This window comes from Falco biarmicus, chromosome 1 (assembly GCF_023638135.1).
Source record: "Falco biarmicus isolate bFalBia1 chromosome 1, bFalBia1.pri, whole genome shotgun sequence".
Lineage (NCBI taxonomy): Eukaryota > Metazoa > Chordata > Aves > Falconiformes > Falconidae > Falco > Falco biarmicus.
Genome location: NC_079288.1, coordinates 88267468 through 88291570, shown reverse-complemented (window position 1 = coordinate 88291570; position 24103 = coordinate 88267468). Strand labels below are relative to the sequence as shown.

The 24103-nt window shown below is 51.8% G+C and overlaps 1 protein-coding gene across 1 annotated transcript; it reads right to left on the bottom strand.

The window, feature by feature from the left end:
- Nucleotides 1–371: 371 nt before the first annotated feature.
- LOC130141727 (cytochrome P450 26B1) lies at nucleotides 372–23183 on the bottom strand. Its single transcript, XM_056322867.1, has 6 exons — nucleotides 22898–23183; nucleotides 20489–20713; nucleotides 7294–7569; nucleotides 6098–6253; nucleotides 5141–5422; nucleotides 372–4195 (listed from the first exon to the last, which is right to left on the bottom strand). Exons 1-6 carry the CDS (start codon nucleotides 23099–23101, stop codon nucleotides 3803–3805), a joined length of 1536 nt encoding a protein of 511 aa, XP_056178842.1. The 5' UTR covers nucleotides 23102–23183; the 3' UTR covers nucleotides 372–3802.
- Between the last annotated feature and the right edge of the window lie 920 nt (nucleotides 23184–24103).

Genomic DNA, 24103 nt, shown 5'->3' with positions numbered 1-24103 from the left:
GACCTCAGAGCAGGGCCACCTTGGTCAGGTTGCTCAGGACCACGTCCAGTCATGCTCTGAGTACATCCAGGGATGGAGGATCCACAACATCTCTGGACAACTTGGTTCAACATTTGGCCACCCCCCCCACCCCCCCTCTGCCCCCCATAAAAAAGCTTTTTCTTATTTTTAAGTGGAATTTCCTGTATTTCAATCCGTGCCAGCCAGTGAGGCCTCACCCTGGCCATGGAGACCCTGAGGTCCCCAGGGGGGTTCAAAAATCCCGCTTCTGAGGTGTCCCTGTTCCCTGGATGTGGGTGTCACCCTAAGAGCCCAAACCAGGAGGACATAAGCCCTTCAAAAGGAGATGCAGATGAATATGAAACAAAAAGTTTGGAGATTCAACTCTTTTTATTATGGAAGTCTATAAAATAGCCACATGGATTATTTTTTTTTTAAGATCACAAAATACACAACATTCATTTTAATATGCAACACATAATATTATATACATATTAAAAACCACATGACTGAAACACATGTTCACACGGCACCAATTTCATAATGAAAAACCTCACAAGTGCTTTTTTCTTTTTTTTAATATTAAAAACAACTGTGATAAAACATATTAATATTTTTCCAGACAATGTTTACAATAAAGAGAAAAAAAATCATATTTTACTAAAAAACAAATATTTAACAGCAAAACTTTATACTAAATATCTATTTTGAATTATAACAAAAATAGTACTTATAATAGTTTATAAAGACAGACAAAAAAAATTTGTGTATAAAATAATATTATAGCAAATTGGACTGTGCTAAGAAAAAAAAAACAAAAACAATTCTGAGATTCAAAGTGCTTTACTCTGCAAACCCACTGCAGCAACTTTTTTTTAGTCAAGTTATATTAGTTAGGAATGGAAAAACAAAAGCATGACTTACTTATGCCTAGATTAAATACCCACACACACAAACATTATATATACACATGATGTAAGCATATATATATAATGGATGTATGCATCTTACATTACCGCTCTCCAATCAACCACTCACTCAGAAGCATGTTTGGTTTTCAATTTGTAATGACATTGGAAGTTAAAATAAAAATTTCAGCGAAACCCTTCACTGATTTCCCATAAGCACAAGTGGGACCGAGCCCTTTCAGAAAAGTCTGCCCAAGAGCTCTGGCTCACCGCGGTGTGGCACGAAGCCCCCCATGAGCTTTAACCAGACCTTTTCACCTTGCTGTCCCTTCCCCTCTCCAGCTTTCCCCTTTTTCAGCCTCCTCTCCCCCAAGCACAGTCTTATTCCCTTGACAGATGTCAGATGGAATTGGGAGCTCCTGGGGAGCACCTGGCAGTGGATCTCGGATGGGTTTTCACCCTGCAGCTCCTCCCTGCAGACCACCCACCTCCTGTCCCCATCCCTGTGTCCTACAAGGGCTCATTGTCCACAAAGACCATGGACACCCTCACATGCACTTTTACCTTTCCCCAAATGCTTGCCCCTGGGAAACTCACCCCTTCTTGTCGCATTCAGGTTTCTGTGCTCCTTTGCTTCTTTTGCTTTTTGGGATTTCAATTGCAATTAATCTCCTTTTGTCAATGGGACATTTTTCTCTCCATCAGGGCCAAAGAAAATACCTGAAATCTCAACAGTGCCTGAGCTTGCGGTGTTTCACTCAAAATTTCCAGGCTGGCAAACTAGCTGAGCCTCTGCTTCAGAGACATGGTGCACATAGCCAGAAGCTCCTGAGACCTTGCTTTTGGGTTCAGCATGTTGTTTGCCAACCAGAAAGAAAGGTCTGGATCTGAATGGCATCTCCTAGAAGACTGGGAGTTTTCTTTCAGGTTAAATCAACCTGAAAATCAAGCTATGCCACAGTGGTGTGAGCAAAGACCATCCACCGGGCTGCTCCTGGGGGGTTTCTCACAGCTTGGCTGACGGCAATCCCATCTCAAGTGCTTCTCCTGGCTAAAAAAACTGCCTCCCTCCTCCTTGCCCCCACCAGACGACAGGCTGGCAAAGGTAGCCATCACCATCGCTCACTTCACACTTCCTTCGACCTTCCAAAGAGGCACCCACTCGTCAAAAGCACAACCTGCAAAGCAACCTGGTAAGCCGCATCTGCCGCTTCGCCTTTCTTATTTCAACCCCTCTGACTTATCTGTACACCCTTAAAGCTGAAAGCCAAGCTGCCCACCCAAGCACAAGATCTTTTCCCATCATGGTTAGGAGAGGTCTCAGCCATGGTCCTTGTGTTCTTTTCCACCTCAGAGGGCAAGAGATGGGAGAGGAGTGGGGCTGGGCAGGCTGGGAAGAGATACCTCAAGTCAGAGAGGGATCTCCCAGCCCCGTGCTTGGCTCTGGTCTGAACCAAACACCTGCCGGGGCACTCGGAGAGCTTTTGCTCTGCACCTACATGCGAGGCTGTGTTCACTTTCAACACAACCCACCCATCTCACACGCAACCCAGAAGCCTCTTGCATGCAAAAAATAAAATAAAATAAACCGACCCAGCAAATCAAATGCAAGATACCTTGGTGGCTGCTTGCTTGTGCTGGAGAAGCTTTGGGCAGGGCACCTCTCCTGGGTTAGCGGTGGGATGGGGCAGACAGCTGCAAGGAGCCCACCGCTTGCTCTCCTTCCTGCCGAGCTCTCCCATCACCAAACAAAACCCAAACACAAGACAAACAATGCGTACGTTGACTTATTTATAGAGATCACCTTTAATGCAAATGCCTCCCGTGGAAGAGGACGCACTGAAGTGAGCAGCTCTGCACGGGGCGGCTTTGCTCAGTGCCCCAGTGTTCACAGAGCCGCGGTGGGTCAGCGGGGCCATGCAGTTCTGATGCTGGTGCCTGCACCTTTGGGGAGAGCAAAGGCACACAAATGCCCTCAAAAAGGCTTCCTTTGCATGGGAAAGGGGCTGGTGAGGGGCTGTGGCAAGGGAATGGATGCACACAGGCCGTGTAGCAGCAGCAGGAAACTCAACAAGGAAAAAAGGACACACACACCCCCAGAGCCCCAAATGCAAAATACATTTTGCAAAATGCAAATATGCACTTGTCCGAGGCCTCAGAGGAATGGTTCACCATCCATTCAGCCCTGGACAAGACACCACAGGGTTTTTCGGTCCCGCAGCGGAGGCGAAACAGCAGCCCTCTCCCCAGCCTGCCCCAGCACCAGTGGGAGAGGGCACAGGAATGGGCATTGCTCATCTCTCCCTCACCAAGGAAAGCCTCCAACACCCCCAGAAAAACCACAACCAAACAAATGAAAAAAAAAAAACCAAACAAAAAAACCCAAAAAACAACACGCCAACTCAAAAATGAAACACTGTTATCACCAGCTAATTTAACACTGTTAAAAAAAAAAGATCAGAGGCCACCCGAGAGCTACCCTGGGATGCCAGACCTCTGATCATCAGCTGATTTCCAAAGCCTTTCCCACAGTCGGGCCTTTGCGGTGCTCCTCCTCGCAGCAGAAATGTTTTATATATATTTTTATATATATATATATAATATTTAGATACTGTGTATGGATCCCAGCTCAACCCGGGTTTTGCAACTCTTCCTCCTTCCAAATGAAACAAGACACACGACGACACCCCAACCTTCTCCACGCCCCACGGGAAGAGCAGAAGGGTTTTGGCAGCTTCGCTGGTGGAGAAAGCGGTCCCGACCTGGAGGCTCTGTGAAGCAAGCATCGTGGAGAAGCTTCTCGTCCCTCTCTCCTCCCCTCCTGTTCGTCCCCTTGCCCCCACCCCACCCCTCTGTCCCCTGGCCGCCCATCCCTCGCACTGCCAGCATGGGCTTTACACTGTTGCCCCCAGCATGGCATCTGTCCCTGTCAGGATCTCGTTCTGGTTGGAATCCAGTCCGAAAAATTTGACCTTGAGGCCGTCGACAGGGTGGACCACGGGCACCAGGGTGATTTTGGGGAAAGTCCTGGTGGCAAGCTCAAAGCGGCTGGTGCTGGCCAACTCAATGGCCAGCGCCTTGAGGAATAGCTTGGCCAGGTGCTTGCCCAGACAGGTCCGTACGCCTCCTCCAAAGGGGAGGTAGTGGAACCTGCCATCCTTGTCTTCGCTTCGACCCTGCCCAAAGCGGTCGGGGTCAAAGACATCCACGTCCTTGAAGACAGGGGCAGTGTCATGGGTGTCCCGGATGCTGTACATCACGCTCCAGCCTTTGGGGATTTGGAAACCCTGCAGAGAAGAGGGAAGGGGTGGAGAGAAAACCAGAGCAAGTCAACCCTACTGTAAAGGGAGAGGGAGCAGGAGGACAAGATAAGACCATTTGGCTTTGTCTGCTTTTTCTGTATTTTCTTTGAGTTTATTACTTGTGCGTGATGCAGATTTATAAGAAAACCAGAAAGCACAGTGCAAAGGGCTGGGAGATGGGAATCCTGAGTTTATTTCTGCCTCTGTCCCTGGGACCCACCAGATGATCCGTTGCTATTTATTTGCTTTGCAATCACTGGCAGAAGCCACCTACCAGTAATCCCCTGGTGCTCCACTGCCACCAAGCAAGGGGAAGCAGCTTTCCTCATGCCTGTGCTGTGCCATATGCCAGCCAGTCCTCCCCAGAGCATCCCATGGCTTTGCTCACACCCTGCTGGCTGTCAGCCCCACACGCCCAACGCACATGTCAGGGCCTGGGCAATGAGAAACAGAGTGGATTGATCATCCCCTGAGCACTTTAAAAGGTTCCTGACTCAAATCGTTACATTAGTAGGATTTACAGCAACAAGCCAGGTCTCAAGATTTTGTTTTGCTAGTAGGAAATTCCAGCCATTGCAGTGAGTAATGTGCCTGTCATCCAGCAGCTTGGGGATGCCCTTTGCAGTAAACCTTTCCCTTGTCACACCCCAGTTCAGATTTTGGCGTCAAACTTTGTCACAAGTTGCTCTTTAAAGCATCACGCCTGTCTCCTCTTTGACAGCTTGAGTGCATCCCTTCCCTGCCACAGGCCAGATCCCATCACTTTCCTCTGAATCCAGAGCAATTCCACTCCCATCACCAGCAGGACCTGATTTGTCCTCCCTGATGTCTCATCTAACCCAGGCTTGAGCAAGCTTTGCAACATCATGTAAAAGGCTATTATGGGGAGCTCATGGTGCAGCCACATCCCAGAGAGATGGTGATACTCACATCCAGCTCGAAGGTTTGCAGCACTGTCCGGTACCCCCCAGAGATGGGGGTGAAGAGGCGAAGCACCTCCTTGATGACGCAGTCCAGGTAGTGGAGGCTGTTGATATTGTCTAGCCGGAGGGAGCCCTCGCAGATGCAACCGTTGTGGAGGATGCCCTTGCTGCGCAGCTCCTCCCGCAGCTTCTCCAGGACCCGGGGGTGTTTGAGAAGCTGCATGATCAGAGAGGTGCTGGCACTGGCAGTGGTGGCGTAGGCGGCAAAGATGAGCTCCAGGGTGCCATCCTGAAAGACAAGAGCAAACCCAGAGTAAGAAACAGGATGGACAGACAGGCCAGCAGCCATGGCATGTCAAGGGACAGGCACACAGGCTGCTGTGGGGCATTTTTTTCCCCAGCAGCTCTCCAGCCTGGTCACGTCTAACTGCAAGGTCCCTTCTTGTGCAGGCACAGGTCTTGGACACCCACCATAGGGAGCTTCCCACACAGCCTTGGAAGATGCTATGGATCAGAGAGGCAGGAGAAAAAACGCTGGGAATGGCTTTTGATAGCACATGAATGACAAGTTATGCCATTACCCTGCTGCAGATAACCTGCCGAGGGCTCATATGCCCTGCAAAGGAGGCACTACAAAACTGCATGGGTCAAGGGATGAAGCTGGTCAAGGCTGAAAGTTTCAGCAAACTTGTACAGTCTTCTGGTCTTCCCTGGAAATGCTTTTTAGAAAGGGCTGAGCATGATCTGCAAACAAATATGTCCCATAGGAAAGCTTGTTGGCACCATAATCCCCCAGACCAAGATTCACCTGCAGCTCCAGCAACACACTGTGGCCCCCCAGCTCTCACTGACCATCTCAGGTCTGCCCTAAAAAATTCTCCTTGCAGCAGCTTACGCTTTGCTCTTTGGGGAGTCCCTGCTCTGAGCACAGTGAGCACCAGGTGACCATGGAGAAGATCTTTACCTTCAGCTCCTGCATGGTTAGCTCCTTGCCATGCTCTTTGCCACTCTCTATCAGGATGTCCAGTGCATCAGCATAGTCTTTGCCCTGTGTGTTCTGCAGTTTCTCCTGGATGGCTTTCTCCAGCCCCTTCTGCAGTGTCTCACGTGCCCGGATGCCCTGTGGAGCAGGGAGCCATCAGACTACATAGGACACAACATTAGCACTACCATCCCCAGCCCAGAGTCCCCAGGAGCTGGAGACATGCTCAGGACAACAGGCCTAAGTAATACAACTGTAATTGCAGATGCTCAAAGAGAAGTATAAAGATGCTGAAGTTGTTCCCTGGCCAGGAGGAGCAAGTCCCGAGTGGCCAAGATTACAGGCAAGAGTAATCAGCACCTACGTGCAAATGATAGGTATAATGTGGGAGCCCCAGTACTACACCAGTTCACAGGCCTCCGGCTCACCCTGGGATGTATGGCAAACCCTGGGAAAATTGTCTCTCAAAGGAAAGTCAATTCATCTGAAAGGATCCTCTTCCCAGGACCGTAATGGGCTTTCCAAGCAATTTTATCACCTGGTCTCAGTAAAGCAATTCCTATCTGAGCACAGCTGCACCGGGCCAACCTGCTGCTGCAAATGCTTCAGGGCTGCAGATGGTTTGGGGTCATTCATGTGGTCAAATAACGGTAATAAAATTTGCAGTGATCATCACAAAAATAAATTTTAAAACCCCATGTTTCTGTTACCAAAGTTCCCTATTAAAAAATACTATCTTTTTGTTTGCAGTTTTTGTTGTTTTCATTTTGCACCATTCATCAGAAAACGAGAACAGTTCTTAGAATTAGAAGGTCCACTGACCTGTTTCACCCTGAGGACAGGAGGCAATTAACAGGACAAGGGTCCCACAAAGAAAAGAACACAGCAAAACTGCCAGTTATGGGTGAGGAAAAATGATGCATTAAATCTGGGCAAGTCCTGACTGTATCCTCCCTTGCATCAAACTGCAAAGTCCCTAGTGCTCTAAAAACCTATGGATGGATCTTCTTCTCCACTCTACTGAAACAGGACTTTGTAGCCCAAAATGAACTCACTTCTAGAAGTGAGAGGGTGAGAAGACATCCCTCCGAGAACCTGTAGAGGCTGGATTAGCCACCATCCCTTTGATGTAAGATTAGTGTTATCAGCTGGTGGAGGACTCAGCCAAAATCTCTTACCCTCCTGTAGCCACTGAAGGGCAGATCCACAGGCAGGGAGAAGACATTCTCCACAAATTGCTGGTAGACCTCAAAGAGGCGGTTGAGTTCCTCATCGGGGATGCGGAAGCCCAGCAGGACACGGATGGCCATGCGGAAGGTGAGCTTCTGGGTCTCATGGTAGACATTGATGGACTCAGGGTTGCTGCTCCAGGCCCGAAGGGTGTCTTTGATCACAAGCTGGATCTTGGGGAGATAGCTCTCCAGTGCCTCATGGCTGAAGATTTTGGAGAAAACCTGCCAAAGAAAGCAAGTGGAGATTTCTACACAGCCCCAACACCCTACTCTGCCTTCTCCCGTAACCAGCTTCTGCCCACAAAAATGGACATCACAGGTCTCCTGCATGGAGCAGAGGACTCATCATCATCCAGAACCCATCATCCAGAATCACCGATTCCTAAAACAGCTGCCTAAAAGGGTTGATGGACATCAGCTGACAGATCCTCCACAGGCTGATCCCCACCACAGCCACCACAGATGACAGGCAGTAACAGGGTGCAAACCAGAGATGGGAGGAAATGCTTCATCCTGTGCGTGGCAGGAAGGATGGAGCCAGCTTCGTGTCTCATGCCTCCCAGTTACATTCACCCCAGGATCTGGATGCTACTAATACACCTCTTCCACTGGGATTCTCTAGTATCTAACATTACTGTTGTGCACGCACACAGACGCATGCAAGCTTGTCTCTCCACGGGAAGACTTGGCGGTTTCTCCCACCCATCAACCATCCTTTTTAAATATACATAAAAAATTAAGGAAAATAATTATTTTGAGGCATTTAGGATCTCTGCGAAAACTGGCTGAACTTAGACAGGGGTTCAAGTGGGGAAGAAAGCACACACGTACACAGAGGTGGCAATCACACACGGCTCATTTCCTTGGGAAACCGGGGAAAAAAAGGCCTGATGTCAGCAGACAGTATTAATTTAAGCTCTGCGAGTAAACACTGTGCGGGAGTGGGCCTCCCCAGGCCCCCGATGCTAACGGCTCCTTACTCCAATTTGGGCCAGGGCCCACGTTGCACGAGGAGCTCAGCAATGCCAGGAATGTCCCTTCAGCCCTCCCCGGTGCAGCCCACAGCACACGCTTTCATTCGGCATCCCCGCTGCATCCCTCCCAGAGTGCACCAGAGGAAAAAGTGCTGTTTGTTTATTTTTTATTAACCTACACACACACACACAGGGCAGTAGGCACACACACACCACCACATGCCAGGCCTCCAGGAAAATCAAATTAAAACAGGCTCCCAAGGAGGGAGCTGCAAGCCTGCATAGCCTCCACCGGTGGCCGATTCCCGGGGGGGCTCAGTGCACGGTGGGGGGGCTGTGAAGTTATCAAACCAACAAGAGGAGAGAAATCAAAGCCGCCCCCTCTTTCCATGAGCGCCGGACTCACTGGAGCTGTAAATGTGAGAATTTCCTCCGCAGTCAGCACTCAAAGGGAAAGGTAATATTTTCCTGGCTGCGACCCCTCATTGCTAATGCACATCGTTCACTGGGAGTTTGTTTGGTGAAATAACACCTCTGTCCCCTCGCAGCCCTGGGCAGGAGGCTCGACAAGAGCTGCTTCATAACGCACCAGGCTCGGGCTGAGCCCTGAGCAAAGCTCATCACACGATACACGGTGGGGCAGGGCTCAGAGGCTCCCCACGGAAATATCAGCACCCAAATGGGATGGTAGGAGGGATGGGAAAGAAAATGCAAGCAGACCAACAAACAGATCCGCCTGCAGACAGACAGCTGTCCCCAGATGGCTACGCAGAGCAGAGGCATGAATGAACGGAGCAGAGGAATGAATGAATGAACAGCGGGGCAGCAAGATCACGGTAAGGGCGTGAGACGGTGTGGCTGCTGCCTCTCTGCCACCTCTCTGCACTTCACAAGCTATTTTTAAGCTTGAAAAGGGAAACGATGCTGAGGCAGACCTGCATGTGTGAGGGGGTGAGTGAAAAAGCAGCCTCTTGGAAAAGAAAAGCTGGAGGTGTTAAAGCTGAGTCCCTCAGCTGCCTGGGGAAGGTATGAAGGGAGTTGAGAAAGGGCCGGCTACTGATGGCCATGAGCGGGACACCAGGCTTTGAGGGAGTGCCAGCTGGAGGAGCGCTGGCAGCCACGAGATGCTCCACAGGGATTGGACAGGACGTCCTGAGTGGGGCCAGCGAAGGGACACCCACGTCTCCCATCTGGCTGGCATCTGCCCTTCATCCATGCTGGGGAGGTGGGGTAAGGACAGAGGCTCCCAGTGAATCACCCCGCTCTCCCCAGAGGCTTCCCATAACTCAGTTTCTCCAGCTGAAAGCAGACCCGATGAGGGGACAGCCTCTGCTTAAGGAACACCGAGGCTGCAGCCCTGCTTGGAGCCACCATCCCGATGGAGGTGGCCCTTGGGGCTCCTGAGCTGGGGCTCCTGAGCTGGGACCTCCTCCTCCAGCTCTGTCCCGCATCTCCCAAAGTGCTTGGGGACCCCCTGCACCCTGCAAAAAGTACAGCAGCCCAAGGAATGCCTCTTGTCTCACCGTGGAAAAGTGCTGCAGTGGTGCAAAAGCCCAGCCCGGGGCTGGACCCACACCCTGCAGACCAAGCTGGACTCTGAAGAGGAGAGTGCCCGTCCCAAGGAGTGATGTGCAGAGAAGGCACAGAGGAGGGGGACCCTCAGGAAGAGAAGACTGAGCCCCTACAGAGGTCAAAGGGGGAGCATTTAGCACTAGGGGGTTAATGGTGGGGGGTAAAATCTTTTTGCTCTTTCTTGAGCTGTCCTTTTGCCGTCAGGCTCCTCCAGCCCCAGCCAGCTGCATCCCCGGCCTGCTGGAGCCTGCAGCTCCCAGCCACACGGCCGGCTCGCTGCAACGTCCCGTCCGCTCGCCGCCACTGCGCTCCACGCCGCCTAATCCCAGATGTCAGTGGATCCTTCCCCAGCCAGACACAAGTCTGGATCCCCTTCCAGTCACCTCCAGTTCAACCCTGCATCTTTCCAGTTGATTAAAAAGGAGGAAAAGGCAGCCAACTTTCCCGGACAAACCTCCGCGCGTTTCTAGCCTAAAATTCCTGCGCCCTCTAGTGAAGTCGGACCGAACGTCTCGGCCGCTCGCTGGAGCAAGACCAGGCAACAAGGAGCATCGGTGCAAAACAAGCTGCTGCAGAGATGCCAAGAGGCAAGGTCATCATTAAGGGGATGCTCGGCTTTGCTAACACCAAGATGTAATAGCCCAGCCATGGTGGGGGTCTGGCCAAGTAGCCTCAGTGGCAGTGCCAGGACAGTGGCCAGGACTTTTGGGGGATGCTGGAAAGAGCCCCCATTTTTTCTGACATTTTGATATGTCTCAAAAAAAGACAAGTCTGGGGATTTGCTCTGTCTGAGGGCAATCATTTACACCCACGCACACATGCGCTCGCCCTGTGCTGAGGGAGACACCACCACCCAGAGAGCCTGGCTGGAAACTTCTGAATCCACCTCACAGTGGAAACAGGATACTTAAAGATTTATGGTTTTCCTAAAGCAGAAAACTCCTTCTCAGTTTCTCAGCTCCAGGATCTCCTGGACAGATCCAGCCCTGTGTGACAGTGAACTGTCCCCAGTCCTGGCTAGAAAGTAGCCCAGCTCCATCCTTAAACCACACCGAAGGGGAGAGGACATTCAAGTGAAGGGCCCTGAGCTTCAACGCACAGTGTTTCCATGTGTAGCAAAGGCTTTGTTTGGCAGCCAGGGTGGAAAGAACTTAGCAGGGACAATACTTTTAATTGTGTTACCCCTCCTTGGTGCTGGCCAAGCTTTCCCAGCCCAAGCACCAGCTTCAGCCCCTGCCTTTTGCCATCCCCAACCTGCAGTTCCCCTACTACTGCCCAGCACATCAGCATGGCAAAGAGGGAACTGAGCTTCTTCTTCCACCCCTCCAGGAGGAAAACTTATGCTTTGGGATCAGGCACCTGCGTCTCATCCAGTCCACGCCAGCCAGAGCTGCTGGCCCGACCAAACAAAGGCACGATGAGCATGGAGATGTTTTCATGAACCAATTTGGCACCCACTGGTGGTTTGGCCGGCAGGATGTGTCAGGAAGCATCCAAAGCAATGTCTCAACCTCGAGACATACTATTTCTTCCTATGTTTCAAAAGAACAGGCAGCGTTTGTCCCAACGCCATCCTGTCGCCACATTATAATGAATGTCTGCCTCTCTCCAGCATCAGACATGGACCTGCCAGACATGGAGCCCACTGCCATGCTCCAGCGGGCTTGTAAACTGTGATATTTTTGGAGCAGGATGAGAAGGCTCATGGGCAAGAGGCTGCCCTGGTACCAAGAGCATGAGCAAAGGAAAAACACAGCAAAAAAAAAAAAAGTTGTGAAGATTATGCAAGGCACCGCAAAGAGGAGAGGACCTCCACAAAACCCCACTGCTGCCCTGACAGTCTGCCATCTATTTATGAAGAGCTTTGCCTTTCACAGGCAGACATCAAAGAGTTGACCCCTTTTCTCCCTATGCTGTAATTGGAAAATAGAACACATGGACCACTCCACAGTCTCCTGCCATGCTCCAACATGGGAGGAATCCAGGCCCGTACGGAGGGAAAAGCCAAAAGTTTCAGCTCCCAGACACACAGAATGAGCAATGCTGGGTTTGCCCATCAAAGCACAGCACTGCATACAGAGGGCAGGTCAGGAGCGTCGGTGTCCTGGGGGAGCAGCAGCCTCTCCCAGGGAGAAAAGCAAGAGCCCCATGAATACTGCAATCCATCTCCAAAGGGAGTCTGGTTACAGTAGCTCGAGTCTCCAAACTTGGCCCAGCTGAAGATAAGAAATGGAGTGCCTTTGCAAAAAAAAAGTTTCACTGAAATTCGAATGATTCTCAAAAAAATGTGCTGGAAAAAAATGTAAAGATCATTTCTGCATCCTTGGGCCACATCATGATGACCATGCACCTTTCATGGTTGCCCATACCCCTAATTTTTCGATTTTTTTTTTTTTTTGGTAAGCATTTAGGGTTGTAAGAAACTCTAGCATTTCATATTTCCTCTCAAGTTCAGAATAAAAACAAGCCCAAGCACCCCATTTCCCCATGGATCAAAAATCTTCATGTCCAAGCATCTCTTCTACAAACCCTCCACATGGCATGGGAGATTTCACTTTTGATCCAAACCCCTTTAACAGGCTATCAGGTTAGAGGGGCTGTGATGCCCAGGCTGTTGGGGAGAGCAAGGAAGAAGCATGCCACCCTACATCTGTCTCAGCACCTCCCTCTTCAAAACTGCCTCACGTCTCAAAAAAACTTGCCACCACTACCAAAATGGAACCAGCTATGTAGGCTTCTTACCCCACTTAACGGGGCTACCTTGGCACACAGCGGTTCTTCAGCATCTGCATGCCTCCACCACCTCTGAAGCACTGCTCCAAGTGCCCCTATTTACTCATAAGGAACCAGCGCATTTGAGGAGAGTCAAATTCACCTTACGTATTGTCACCGCTCTTCAAGGAGGGAATCAAACACAGGGAGGGAGAGAGAAAGAAGATATCACATCAACAGATAGTGTGGCAAAGAAATGGGAGCCGTGTCCAGCCAGAAGGGATTAGAAAGGTGGGATCAGCTGGCCAAGAAGAGGTCCAACAGGGCACGCACACACCCTGCCTGTGGCTAGTGCCTTTGGCTGGAGCCGAGGAGAAGGACCATCCCACAAACCCACCAGGCACACTGCTGCATGGTCAGAGAGGCCATTCATCGGTGGCAGAGGGCCGGATCGAAGTGGGATGGGCTATCCCATTTGGGTTTGGACCACAAACTAAATCCCAGATCTGTGGTGTGGAGAGGAGAGTCTATCCAGAGCTAAAGAGGAGGAAAGCAACTTGTCCAGGCAGGAGGGATACTGCCCTGCCCACCACTGTGGAGCCAATGGAGGAGAAATATTAGGAGAAAAATCCCCTTTCTGCTGACCCCGTGCATCTTCCTGGAGCATGGAGGAGGGACCAAAGGGAAGGAACTCCATGCATTTAAGTAACCCAGAGCACGGACTCTAGAGACAAAACCAGACTTGGCAAAGAAACCAGCCTCAAGTGCTCTTCCATGGGAGCACTTAGTCCCTGGTCTTGCCAAGTGTTCCACAAGTGGGGAGCAGAGCAGAGCATGTGGGGTGGCCACACTCACAGAGGAGATGAGAGGGAAACACCCACCCCATGACACAGCCCACCCCCTCCCAAAGGTGAAATAAATATGCCTTTCTGAGCACGCATGGTGTCTTGGCAAAAATAGGGGAAGACTCTTGGAGAAGTGTTTCCCCCAGCAACTCTGCTGCCAAAATCCTGGGTAAGGTCTTGCGAGACCTCGATGCATCATATGGAGATGAGCACACACCTGACAGCGCAGAGGTGTGCCTGCATATCCATGCGAGAGCTCCCACAGACTATCAGCAAGACCTCTTCTGAGCTTTAAACCAAGCTGAGGGAGGAGATGACAAGGGCTCAGGTGACCCAAGGCCACCGTACAAACTTGAGGAATAGGAAGTTGAAGAGCAAGCTGTCTGACAGAGAGATATATTCAGGGGTAGAAGTGCCACCTGAGAAGTGATGGAGAGCATCATTAACCTGAAGCAAAGCACTCAGTCCCCAGAGGGATGGGCAGGATATTACGAATTTCAACTTAGCAGATTGCTCGAGTTGCTTGGAAGGTGGAGTATGATGCATAGAAAACCAAAGCTACACAAAGAAAATGTAGGACGGATCCTGAACCTGAAAATCTCCCCCCCCATCTCTGGGATTAGCTCCTGGCCTCCCCTGATCCCGCTCTGAAAGTAGACCCTGGACCCATGCAGAGCCATGGGCTGCAGGCTGCAGTTCCACCCAGCACAGAGCACTGCAGCCCACACAGGACATCCAACAACTTCCATCCCCAATGCCACAGAAAGGTAGAAAAGCCCACGGGAAAGAAATTCAGTTCACAGTATCGTACAGCTCCTGGGCTGTGACCACGTCCTGACACAGTACAGCTTCTCAAAGCAGGGTCTGAGCTTGGCGGGGCATTTTGGGGTGGAAGGTGCTATGAAAAAACACATGAAATTTGTCTTTCAGCCAGGAGCGCTGGGCTTTGCTTTTTTTTTAATCCATTGGAATTACTCTGGATTTACACCACTGTAGATGACAGCACTATTTGTCTAAAGTCAATGAGCCAACCTAGCTGACAAATTCTTCCCCAAGACCGCGAGCGGGAGCCCTACTCCTTCAAAGAAAGCCTTTTCTCCGGCCCCAGTGGCTTTTGCCCATGGATTAAAGCTTACAGGGCAGCAGCCCGACATGGACACGCTGAGGAAGGGCTGCAGGTGAGCCAGCTGATGGCAGCTGCAATCCAGCCTGCTTGAGCTGACTGATACAATTGAGGGGGGGGTGAGGGGGCTTGGATGGAAGGGAATGGTTTCTTTTTCACCATGGGATTTACAAGTCTCACGAAGGAGAGTGGTGGGGCTGGGTGGAAATGCAAGGAAAAAAAACCTCCAAACCCTAAAAAAACCCTCTCTACAACTTGGGTCAGGATTTTTTTGTAGTGAGAAAGGTATGTTCCCGCTGCCTCCCATCCCTCCTTCCTCCTCCCGCCCCTCTCCCTCATCTCCGTCCTTCCCTCCCTCCCCCCGCCCCCCCCCCCGCCCCCCCCCCCCTCCCCCCAGTCCAGCCCACAGCAGCTGGTTTATATTTGGCTGTAAATTTATGGCCCCTTTTGTGTTCTTAATCCTCTTGCAAACTATATTAAAGCCTCAGACCTTTCTACTTGGTGCTAATAAGCTCAACACTTGTATGCCTCCGAGGCAGAACATTAATTGTGGTGTGTTAATGAATGATGTAGTTTTGGACAGTGAGACAAAACAGGCCATTCTCTGCACCACTGTCTGCTTCCTCCTCAAGTCTCCAGGTCTAGGATGTCTACCCAGCCCACGGACTGCTTTTATTTTATTCTTTCTTAAGCCAGCTATGCCTATTTTGGGATTACTATGCTGGAACAGAGCACGGCCCCGGCAAGTCCAGCACTTTTCTGCCAAGGCTGGATGCTTCTGAGGAAAGTCTGAGTCCCACCTTCCCGCACACCATAGCACACCCGTGCCGGCAGTGCGTATCCTGCACGGGGGAAACTCCTTCCTGGCCCCAGGCACTGCTCAGTCTAGACCTAAAACCTAAGGACCATGTGTCCTGGCCATTTCCAATTCCCATTTCCTTCTCCACTGAGATGCTGGGGTCCCTCACGGGCAGAGGCACAGGAGCGCCTCCCTCCCTGTTTGCTGAACTTCAGCTTCCACTGGCCTTACATCCCATAAAACCAGAGCCAACGTTATCACCGTGCCTAAGAGTAGATTTGCTTTGTCTTCCTGACAGCTCGTATTGACCCAGGGATCGACACTTCAAAAGACACACGTGGTAAATCTGGAGCGACTGCAGTGATTTCACTGGGTTTCACTGGTAGAAATGGGAGCTCACGGGTGGAAAAGGGAACTGGAGATGCCTACAAGGAAAGATCTAGGGCAAGATGAACAGCCAGGAACAGGGTATGGCAGAGGTAGTGTGGCTGTGCCACCAAAACAAGAGCAGGATGGGGAGAGCACCGGAGCATGGAGCAAGGAGGACCCTTAGCCAGTCACTGTCCCCAGTCACCCCTTCCCAATGAGTTACTGTAGAAGAGCAGGCACTCGCCTCCCTTGGAACATCACGTCTGACTGCAGGGGGATGATGTGGCATCCTTCACGTGATGGGGAGAGACAGGGATCTGTCACTAAAAAGCCAGAGCAAAGCCATGCCCATGCTCAGGCCAGGTGCAAGAGTAACGTGGCTACTCCTGCCAGCAACCTGCAAGGTGATTTTGAGACAAAGATGCCACCATGGAGGAACAAGCTGCAGCACGGGTGGCCCAGATCCTTCTCTGACATCAACATAAACTCCATGACCCAACAGCAGTCACAGCCTCTTGGTAGATATTTATCTCAGGAGGGTGGCTGAGGAGTTTTGGTTGCTTTTGTTTACTACTTGTAAACTGTTCTTATCGACCAGCTTCATCTCAGGCAAAGGACAGAGCCAACGCTGATGACATCTGCAATAAAGCGATACCCCTTGTGCAGGCAAGCCCTGCTCCCAGCCCTGCTGTCACGTCCCCATGAAAAGTTGACTTTACACCCAGAGACTCCCCCTCTAATAATTGGAGAGTTCATTTCCCCAAAGGGTGAATTTTTCTTCAATTTATATTAACTTTGACAGTTTCCTGCGGGGGAGCTTTAATAAATAGAGGATGGGAAAAGAGAGAGCTGCCATAGCTACCGGCGTGTTAATATGGCTTTGTTCCTCCTGAGCACCTTTGGCATGTGCCTCTTGGAGTCCTTTATCAACACCTCTGGGATTAAAGCTTCTGGTAGCCCAGGGATGGAGATGAGGATATTCAGCCACTTTATGGAAGGAGATACTGAATCCATACAAGATTCTGAAAAGAAGCTGAGATAGGGAAACAGCAAGCCAAAGAGAAGATCTCCGGAGACTCAGTTGTCCAGCCCAGCTCTGATCCTGTCACCACCAAGGGCAAAGTCTCCTACAGCAGATGCAGTGGCGATAGCTGCAATTCGCTGATCTCAAAATTACATTGAAGAGTTAAAACTCTTTGGAAAGCTTCACAACACATGGCCAGCAAAACAGCCGATTTCAATGGCAAGCTACCAGAAACATCATGTAAGAACATGTTGGGTTTGAAGCTCTTTGCTAGAGCCCGTCTTCACATCTCAGTGGCAATCTGTCCCATCAAGAGGAGAGAGACCACGGCTCGATTGCCAGGGAATGATGAAAGAGTATCTGCCAGCACTGCTGCAAATAAGTGCGACTCCACCGGCTTTTAGAAAGACGGCAAGGATTTATCACAGGTGGTGACCACGTAAGGGTTGGTGGAACAAGAGCTAGAGCTGACCCCAATGGATGGAATCGCAGCAGAGGGTGAGCACACGGGGTTTCACACTCTGCCTTTCCTTGTGTTGGCCAGCATCCTGTGCTGCAAGCAACCTCATGAGAAATTATACCTCATGTACAATTTTCTGGCAAGGCCAGAGAAGGAGAAACCACTTAAAAGGAAGCAAAGGCTCAAGCTTAGAGATGAAGTAGAAAACAGAATTTGAGAGGTGGAATTCTTCACTCCAGAAAGCTCTACAATGCTCTACACTGAATTATCAACAACCTAAAAGGTTTCCTAGGAAATACTGCTGCTCTTCTGCATGGAGCTTTCAGACTGCTCCGATTCTTTCAAGATTTCTATTAATGCTAGCATCCTTACTATGAAAGTTGGCTAATTCTGGGAAAAAAAAGCTGCCTTCTGCCAACAAGTTCATTGCTCAGTTCCTCAGAGGTTCAAGAGGAAGGTACAAACCAGGTATCTGAAAGAAAAACTTCCACCTAGAAGTAGCAAGCTTAAGTCTTAAATCTAATGCTTCCTCCTCACACCTCAGAGCCTCAGCAGCAGGGCGGGGAGAGTTAAAAGTCAATGCCATTTAACAGCAACAAAAGCTCAGGGCTAATGAACTTAAAAGACGCCAGCAATTTCTGCTGGTAGAATGCACCTGGCCTGGAAAAAACTTTAATCTGGTCATCGCAATCTCAACAAGAATGAAATGATCTATTTTATTCCCATTAGAAGCAGGTTCACCTTATCTCTGCATGCGCAACTCATGCGGTCCAGGGCGAGGGATGGTTTTACGTAGGGGAAAAGGTGATCCAAGCAGCTGCCAGGCTCAGGGAGCACCCAAGGGTGCATGACGCATGAGATGTTCAGCTCCGTGAAAATAGTAATTAAGAGGAGACCAAGTGAAGGAATCAGAATAACCTCCCGTTTTCAAAGGGAAGGGAACCAGCTGAGCCCGGTGTACCCAACCTCATGCTGCTGAAAGAGAAAGCTTAAAAAATAATTAGCTACTCTAAGCATTCCCAGCCCCACTGATCCAGGGAAGGTGTTTGCTCTCAAATACACCAGAGCTCAAAGCAGTGGCAAGGTGTGCATGCAGGAGCAAGGGTCATCCTGGGACAGCGTTTTATCAGAATGCTTGTTCTTAAGAGGTTTTGGGCCGTCCCTCAGGCAGGAATTAGGATCCTTGCCAGCTTGGGATCACTCGTGATGCCAAAAATTTGGAAGGCAAAAGGGCTTTGAGGAAGAGAATGGGGATCCAGACCAGCCTTTGGATTCAGAAAAACCTGAAAACACTGGGATTCACTGCTTAGGGTGGGACATATATTTCCCACTAGGAAAAAACAGCAAAAGTGAGAACATCGGGTATGAATATCAAGGGAAAGAGGCTCTACCCCTTCTATGCTGCTGGCATCTCTCCTTGCTGGTGCCGGCACTCCCCATCTGAGCTGTGGTACAAATTATAAGTCCATCAGGATACCACAAAGGTCAGGCCTCCCTTTTCCATGACCCCATTCCCATAACACACGCTCTCCTCGCCTCCCCAGTGTCTGTTCCTGAGGTCAGAATTCCGCGGTTTTATTAACGTGATGGCAACCAAAGGCCTTCAGCTACCCACTTTTCAGTAGCAAAAAATTATCTTGCTGTGCAGAAGATAAAAGCAGCAGCGAAGGAGCATAGAGGCACCCTCAAATCACTGGTGGCTGCTGCTGCTTAACCCTCCGTTAATGGGAAATAAATCGGAGCCAAAACTGCTGCCTTCCTCCTGCTGCTGAAGCAAAGCACATCACTGCCTGTTCCCCTGCACCTCTCCTGCCGCAAATTATGCTCCGTGTTGGAGGGAGCCCCATGAACTATCACCCTTTCTCTTTGACAGCAAGGTTGGAAAAAATGTCTCCCTCCTTAAAGAAAAATAAAATAAAAAAAAAGCAGCCCAAGCAAACAGGTAATTGCAAACACTGCGTTTACCCTGGTCTCGGGTAGGGACTGACACGGCGTTTCTTGTGGTATCGCTCAAGTCCTGGCCACCAGTGCATTAAGAAATGTGACTAATAGGTGTCATGTGGTGTTTGTTTTCTCATCTGCTCCCCTGGGATAAAAGAGTGAGCAATGGGTTTGGTAGGGATTTTGTAGCCATATATACCCCAAAATAGGAAATCCTGCTGGAGCAGGGAGCGAGAGCAGACCTTGCTTCAGGGCAGGGACTGGGACAGACTCTTGGTGCTGGGTACCACGCTGGCTGTGCCACTGATGCCATCTCCGCACCACAGACAGAGGGGGGGAACATTACCTTCACCCCAAACCCACTGCCTGCCCCAAAGCTGGGAAAGAGCCTGTCCCATGGAGGATGGGATGCAAAAGCCACCATCCATGCCACCACACCAGCCTGCATCACCTTTGCCACCACCTTTGCTGATGGGGGGACAAGAGGATGATCCCCCACATCTGCTTGGGCTCAACACACACACAGAGCCCCAAAAACAGGTTGCCCTGCCCTGGGGCCTGTAAGGAGGCTCTGACCCCAGGACCACCGAGGAGGTGAGGCAAAGCAAGACCCCAGGAGGGGCTTAGCACCCCCCTGCTACCAGCTCAGTGTCCGTCTCCCTCCACATACACTTCATTCAGGGACCCCCACCAGCGCCCCAGTTTCCCTGAAATCCAATGCAATGCTCAGCACCACGACCCCAACCCCCCCCAGGAAGCACAAACCCCACGGGGTCTTCCTGCAACACCCCCGTGGTGGAGCATGGAAAAGGCCGGGGGGGGGGGGGGGGGGGGGCACGCTTCTTTGCCCCCCCGCCCCCATGCCGCGCTGTGCCCTCACTCCTCATCGCCCTTTTAAGAGCACTCTGGGCCCACTCTCGCTGCTCCGCGCACGGCAGCGCCCCCCACGCGTGTCCCCGGCTGCGGGGGGGGTGGGGTGGGGGGTGTCCGTAGGGTGATGGGTGGAGAGGGGCAGCACCTCCACCCTCAGCAGCAACCTGCAGAGCAGCCCTCCCCTGTGACCCCCCTCCCCGTTCACCTTCTCTCCTCCCCATCGCCCTTTTAAATTCCTCAAAGGCATCGATCGCGGACACGAGGTGGGGGGAGCGCCCACGCGGGGCCTGCCTCCCACGCACTGGGGGGTGGGGGCTGCGGGGAGAGGAGGAGGGAGGAAGGAGAGGCGGACGAGAGGGAAGAAGGGAAGGTGTTCTCCCGGCCTACGTGCGGACCCACGCCCCGCCCCCTTCCCCCGCGGCTTTCCCGGTCTCGCGTGGGACGCTCACCTTCCTCTTGTGGCGATGGATGTCGCCGATGGAGTTGGCCACAGTGTTGGGGCCCAGCAGCATGCGGGTGCTGCGCGGCCACTCCGTGCTCACCAGGTGATGCTCCCCCATCAAGATCTTCCGCACGTTTTCCGCGCCCGTCACCCGCACCAGCGGCCGCCCCAGCAAGTGCGTCTTGAAGACATTCCCGTACTTCTCCCGCCGGGAAGACTGGAAGCAGGAGCCCTGCGGTTGAGGGGGGGGGGGCGGGGGAGGGGAGCACAGGTTGGGGTGGTGTTACGGCACGGCCTCTCCGCGCACCGCACCAACGCGTGGGGATCCCCACGGTGCAGCCGGGGGAGATGGGGAGGGGGGGGCAACCCGGCCGCGGGGGGGGGTGGGGGCGGGGTAACCCCGACATCCCACCCGCGCACAGCCCGGCTCCCTCCGACGGGGCGCCCGGCGCTGCCCGCGGCGCGCCCACTCCTCCAGCCGCCCCGGCGGGAGTCCGCGCCCTTCGCCCCCCTTCCTCCTCCTCCTCCCTTTCACTTCTACCTTTACCTCCCCTGGCACTTTTTAACCTTTCCCCCCCTTACCCCCCTTTTTTTTCCCATTCTCTCTTTTTTTTTTTTTTTTTTTTTTTTTCCCGCTCAGGCTGAATTTACTCGAAAGGCTGCAATTTGCCTGAGTAAATCTCCAGATTTGAGAAGGTTTAATAACTTTCCCACATGCTCCGGGGGCTTTTGTCGGCGAGGAGGTGGATGGAGCCGAAGGAGCGGGGGGGGTGTCCCCCCCAAAAAAACCATCCCGAGCGGGGATAATAGCTGCGAGCGCGGCAGCTCCGCGCCCCGGCGCTGGGCTGGGAGCGCGGGTGTTTATTTTGAAACAAAAGCGCGGTTGTGAATTTCAGATGTTCAGGTGACCCTGTTTCTTGATCTCCGTAAATATAATTAAAGTCCTTTTTGTGGCATTAATAAAGAGTTATTTGTACACCATTTCCAGGGCAGCACAAAGAGGACCTTTATGTGGCAGAAGTTTCGAATGGAGTCCAATTTATACAAAATTTTGTATTTTTAGCCCTGGACTCTGTTTGGACGGAGCCTGTGGAAAAGCGAGAACCCTTTTCTGGTCCCCCTGTAAAAATCTGATAAATTTCTTTAAAAAATAAAGCCCTATTGAGAGCGTGCGGTTAACCCCTTCGGCGCCGCTGGCGGGGAGGGGGCCGGCCGGGGAGCGGAGCTGCCGCTCCGGGCTCCCGTGCCGGGGCTTCCCCGGCGGCGGGGGAGGCGGGGGGGGACGACACCGGGGGACACCGCAGCCCTCCCAGCCGGGACCGGGTTGCCCTGCTCGGCCGCGGGCTCCGCCATCCCCTCGGCGGTCCCGTCAATGAAACGCGACCTTCGCTGGCGGGAGCATCCTCGCCAGGCTCCTCTTCGCGGATCGTGATTTTCATCCCGCCCAGGGAGGAGCGGGTGGGAAACCCTCGGACTCATTTTCTTCGAGGGTTCCCTCCTGGGATGCTGCGAGCCCCAGGGGTGCCCCCAGCCCGGCCCGCGGCCCCCCCCCCGGAGCGGGACAACCCCCGGCCGCCTCCTGCCTCCTCTCCTCGCTTCCCCCCCCGCCCCTTTTTTTTTTTGTTTTAGTATTTTTTCTCTTTTAAATATATTTTTTCTCTTTATTTTTATCATTTTTTTCTTTCTTTTTTTTTTTTTTTTTTGGCAGTCACCCTCGCAACGCGGTCCGGGGGGATCCCGCTCCGCCCGCCGCTGTTCAGCATTTAGCAAGGTTAATCCCGGGTTAATCTACCGATTACCTCCGCGGGCTTCCCCCAGGACCGGACCCGAGCCGGGCGGGTTGAGAACCCGACGGGAGCAGCCCAGGGGACGGGGATGGGGGACGGGGACCCCATTGCACGGGCGAGCCGGGGGGGGCACGACTCGGGGAGCCACAGCCACCCCCGACCCGGAGCGGCAGCGCACCCCGGGGCTACCTCCCACCCTCGGCTTTATTTTATTATTTTTTAAGGATTTAGGCTGAGGGGGGTGTGTGGAGAAAAGATTTTTGGCAGCACGGCGGAGACCCCCCGCCGCTTCCCCGCTAGCAAGCAGACCCCACCGGGCAGCCCCGCAGCGCCCGGCCGGGGAGCGCAGCGCGGCGGACCGAGCCGAGCCGAGCCGAGCCGAGCCGTGCCGTGCTCCCTCGGTGTGTCCCCCCCACATAGCCACCACCAGCCCCCTGCCCCAGCTACCTCCCCAGCTCGCCGGGAACCCGCATGATGCAATCGAAAGGGAAAGAAAAAAAAAGAAAAAAAAAAAAAGAAAGAAAAGAAAAAGCCCTTTAAAAAAAAAAAAAAGCGCCGGTCCCAGCCCACCTTCCAGGGAGGGAAGGGAAGGGAAAAGGGAAAAGGGAAGGGAAGGGAATCCTCCTTACCTGCAGGAGCCAGTGGAAGGTTTCTCCGATTAAAGGGAATCCCATAGAGCCTTTAGGGATTGGTAGCTTGCAGGTTTTGTCGCGGGTGGCAGCCCAGCGGAGCTGCCACAGCTGTTGGGACACGGCCAGCAGCAAAGTCAGTGACACCAAGCACGCCGCGAGGGTAGCCAGTGCCGAGACGAGATCAAAACTTGCAAAAAGCATATTTGGAAGAAGGAGGAGGAGGAGGGTGGGGAGAGAAACAGCCCCTTGACAGGCACCACACTCGCACCCACACACACGCACGCACGGGGAGAAAAAAAAAAAAAAAAAAAAAAAAAAAGAGGGAGATTGCGGAGCACACGCTAAGGGCTGCCTGGGGGGTCCTTGGGCGGGGGGGCCGGGCTCGCCCCCTCTCCGCTGGCAGGTTAAAAAACAACAGGAAAATAGGGGAGGGGTGGGAAAAAAAGGGAAAGAAAAAAGAAAAGGGGGACCCAAAAAGCAGTTTCTCCTCTGTCCCTGTCTGAAAACTTTGTTCTTGTTTGGAATAAACTTGACAGAGTGACACAGGCGAAAAAAAACACCCCACACAACACAAAAAGGGGGGTGGGGGGAGAAAAAACTAGGAGACCCCAAAAGAAGGGGGTGGGGGCAACTGAGTAGCCAAAAACTCGGGAGGGGAAAAAAAAAGAAAAAAGGAAAAAAAAAAAAGAACAACCCGGAGTGAAAGAAAAAAAAAAAGAAAAAGACCCCCAAAAAGTCCAAATGCAGATGCTCTGGCTTTCGCTTGCTTTCAAGGCAAAGCCACACACACCAGAAGGGGAAAAAAATGAAAGAAAAAAAAAAGGAGCGAGATTTTAAAAAAATATTAAAAAATCATAAAATAAGTCAGCCACGACCTGGAGAGATGGAAGAATTAAATAGCTATATATATGTATCTATACACACGGAGCGAAACAGATCGGTTTATATCTCCATCTATATATATATAAATATATCTCTATAAATATATATATATCTATATGCCGGTTATTTGTTAGCCCCAGACTTTTCACCAGACTTAGTAAAGAGGGAGGCAGGGCTGCTGGGTATAGCCCCTCTCAATGTTGAGTTTGAGTAAAAAAAGAAAGTCAATGTGTGTTTATATAGAGGCGGGGAAGCCGGGGCTGGGCCGGCCGCCAGCACGGCTGCTCCCCCCGCACACCCACCCTCACTTCAGAGGGCTCG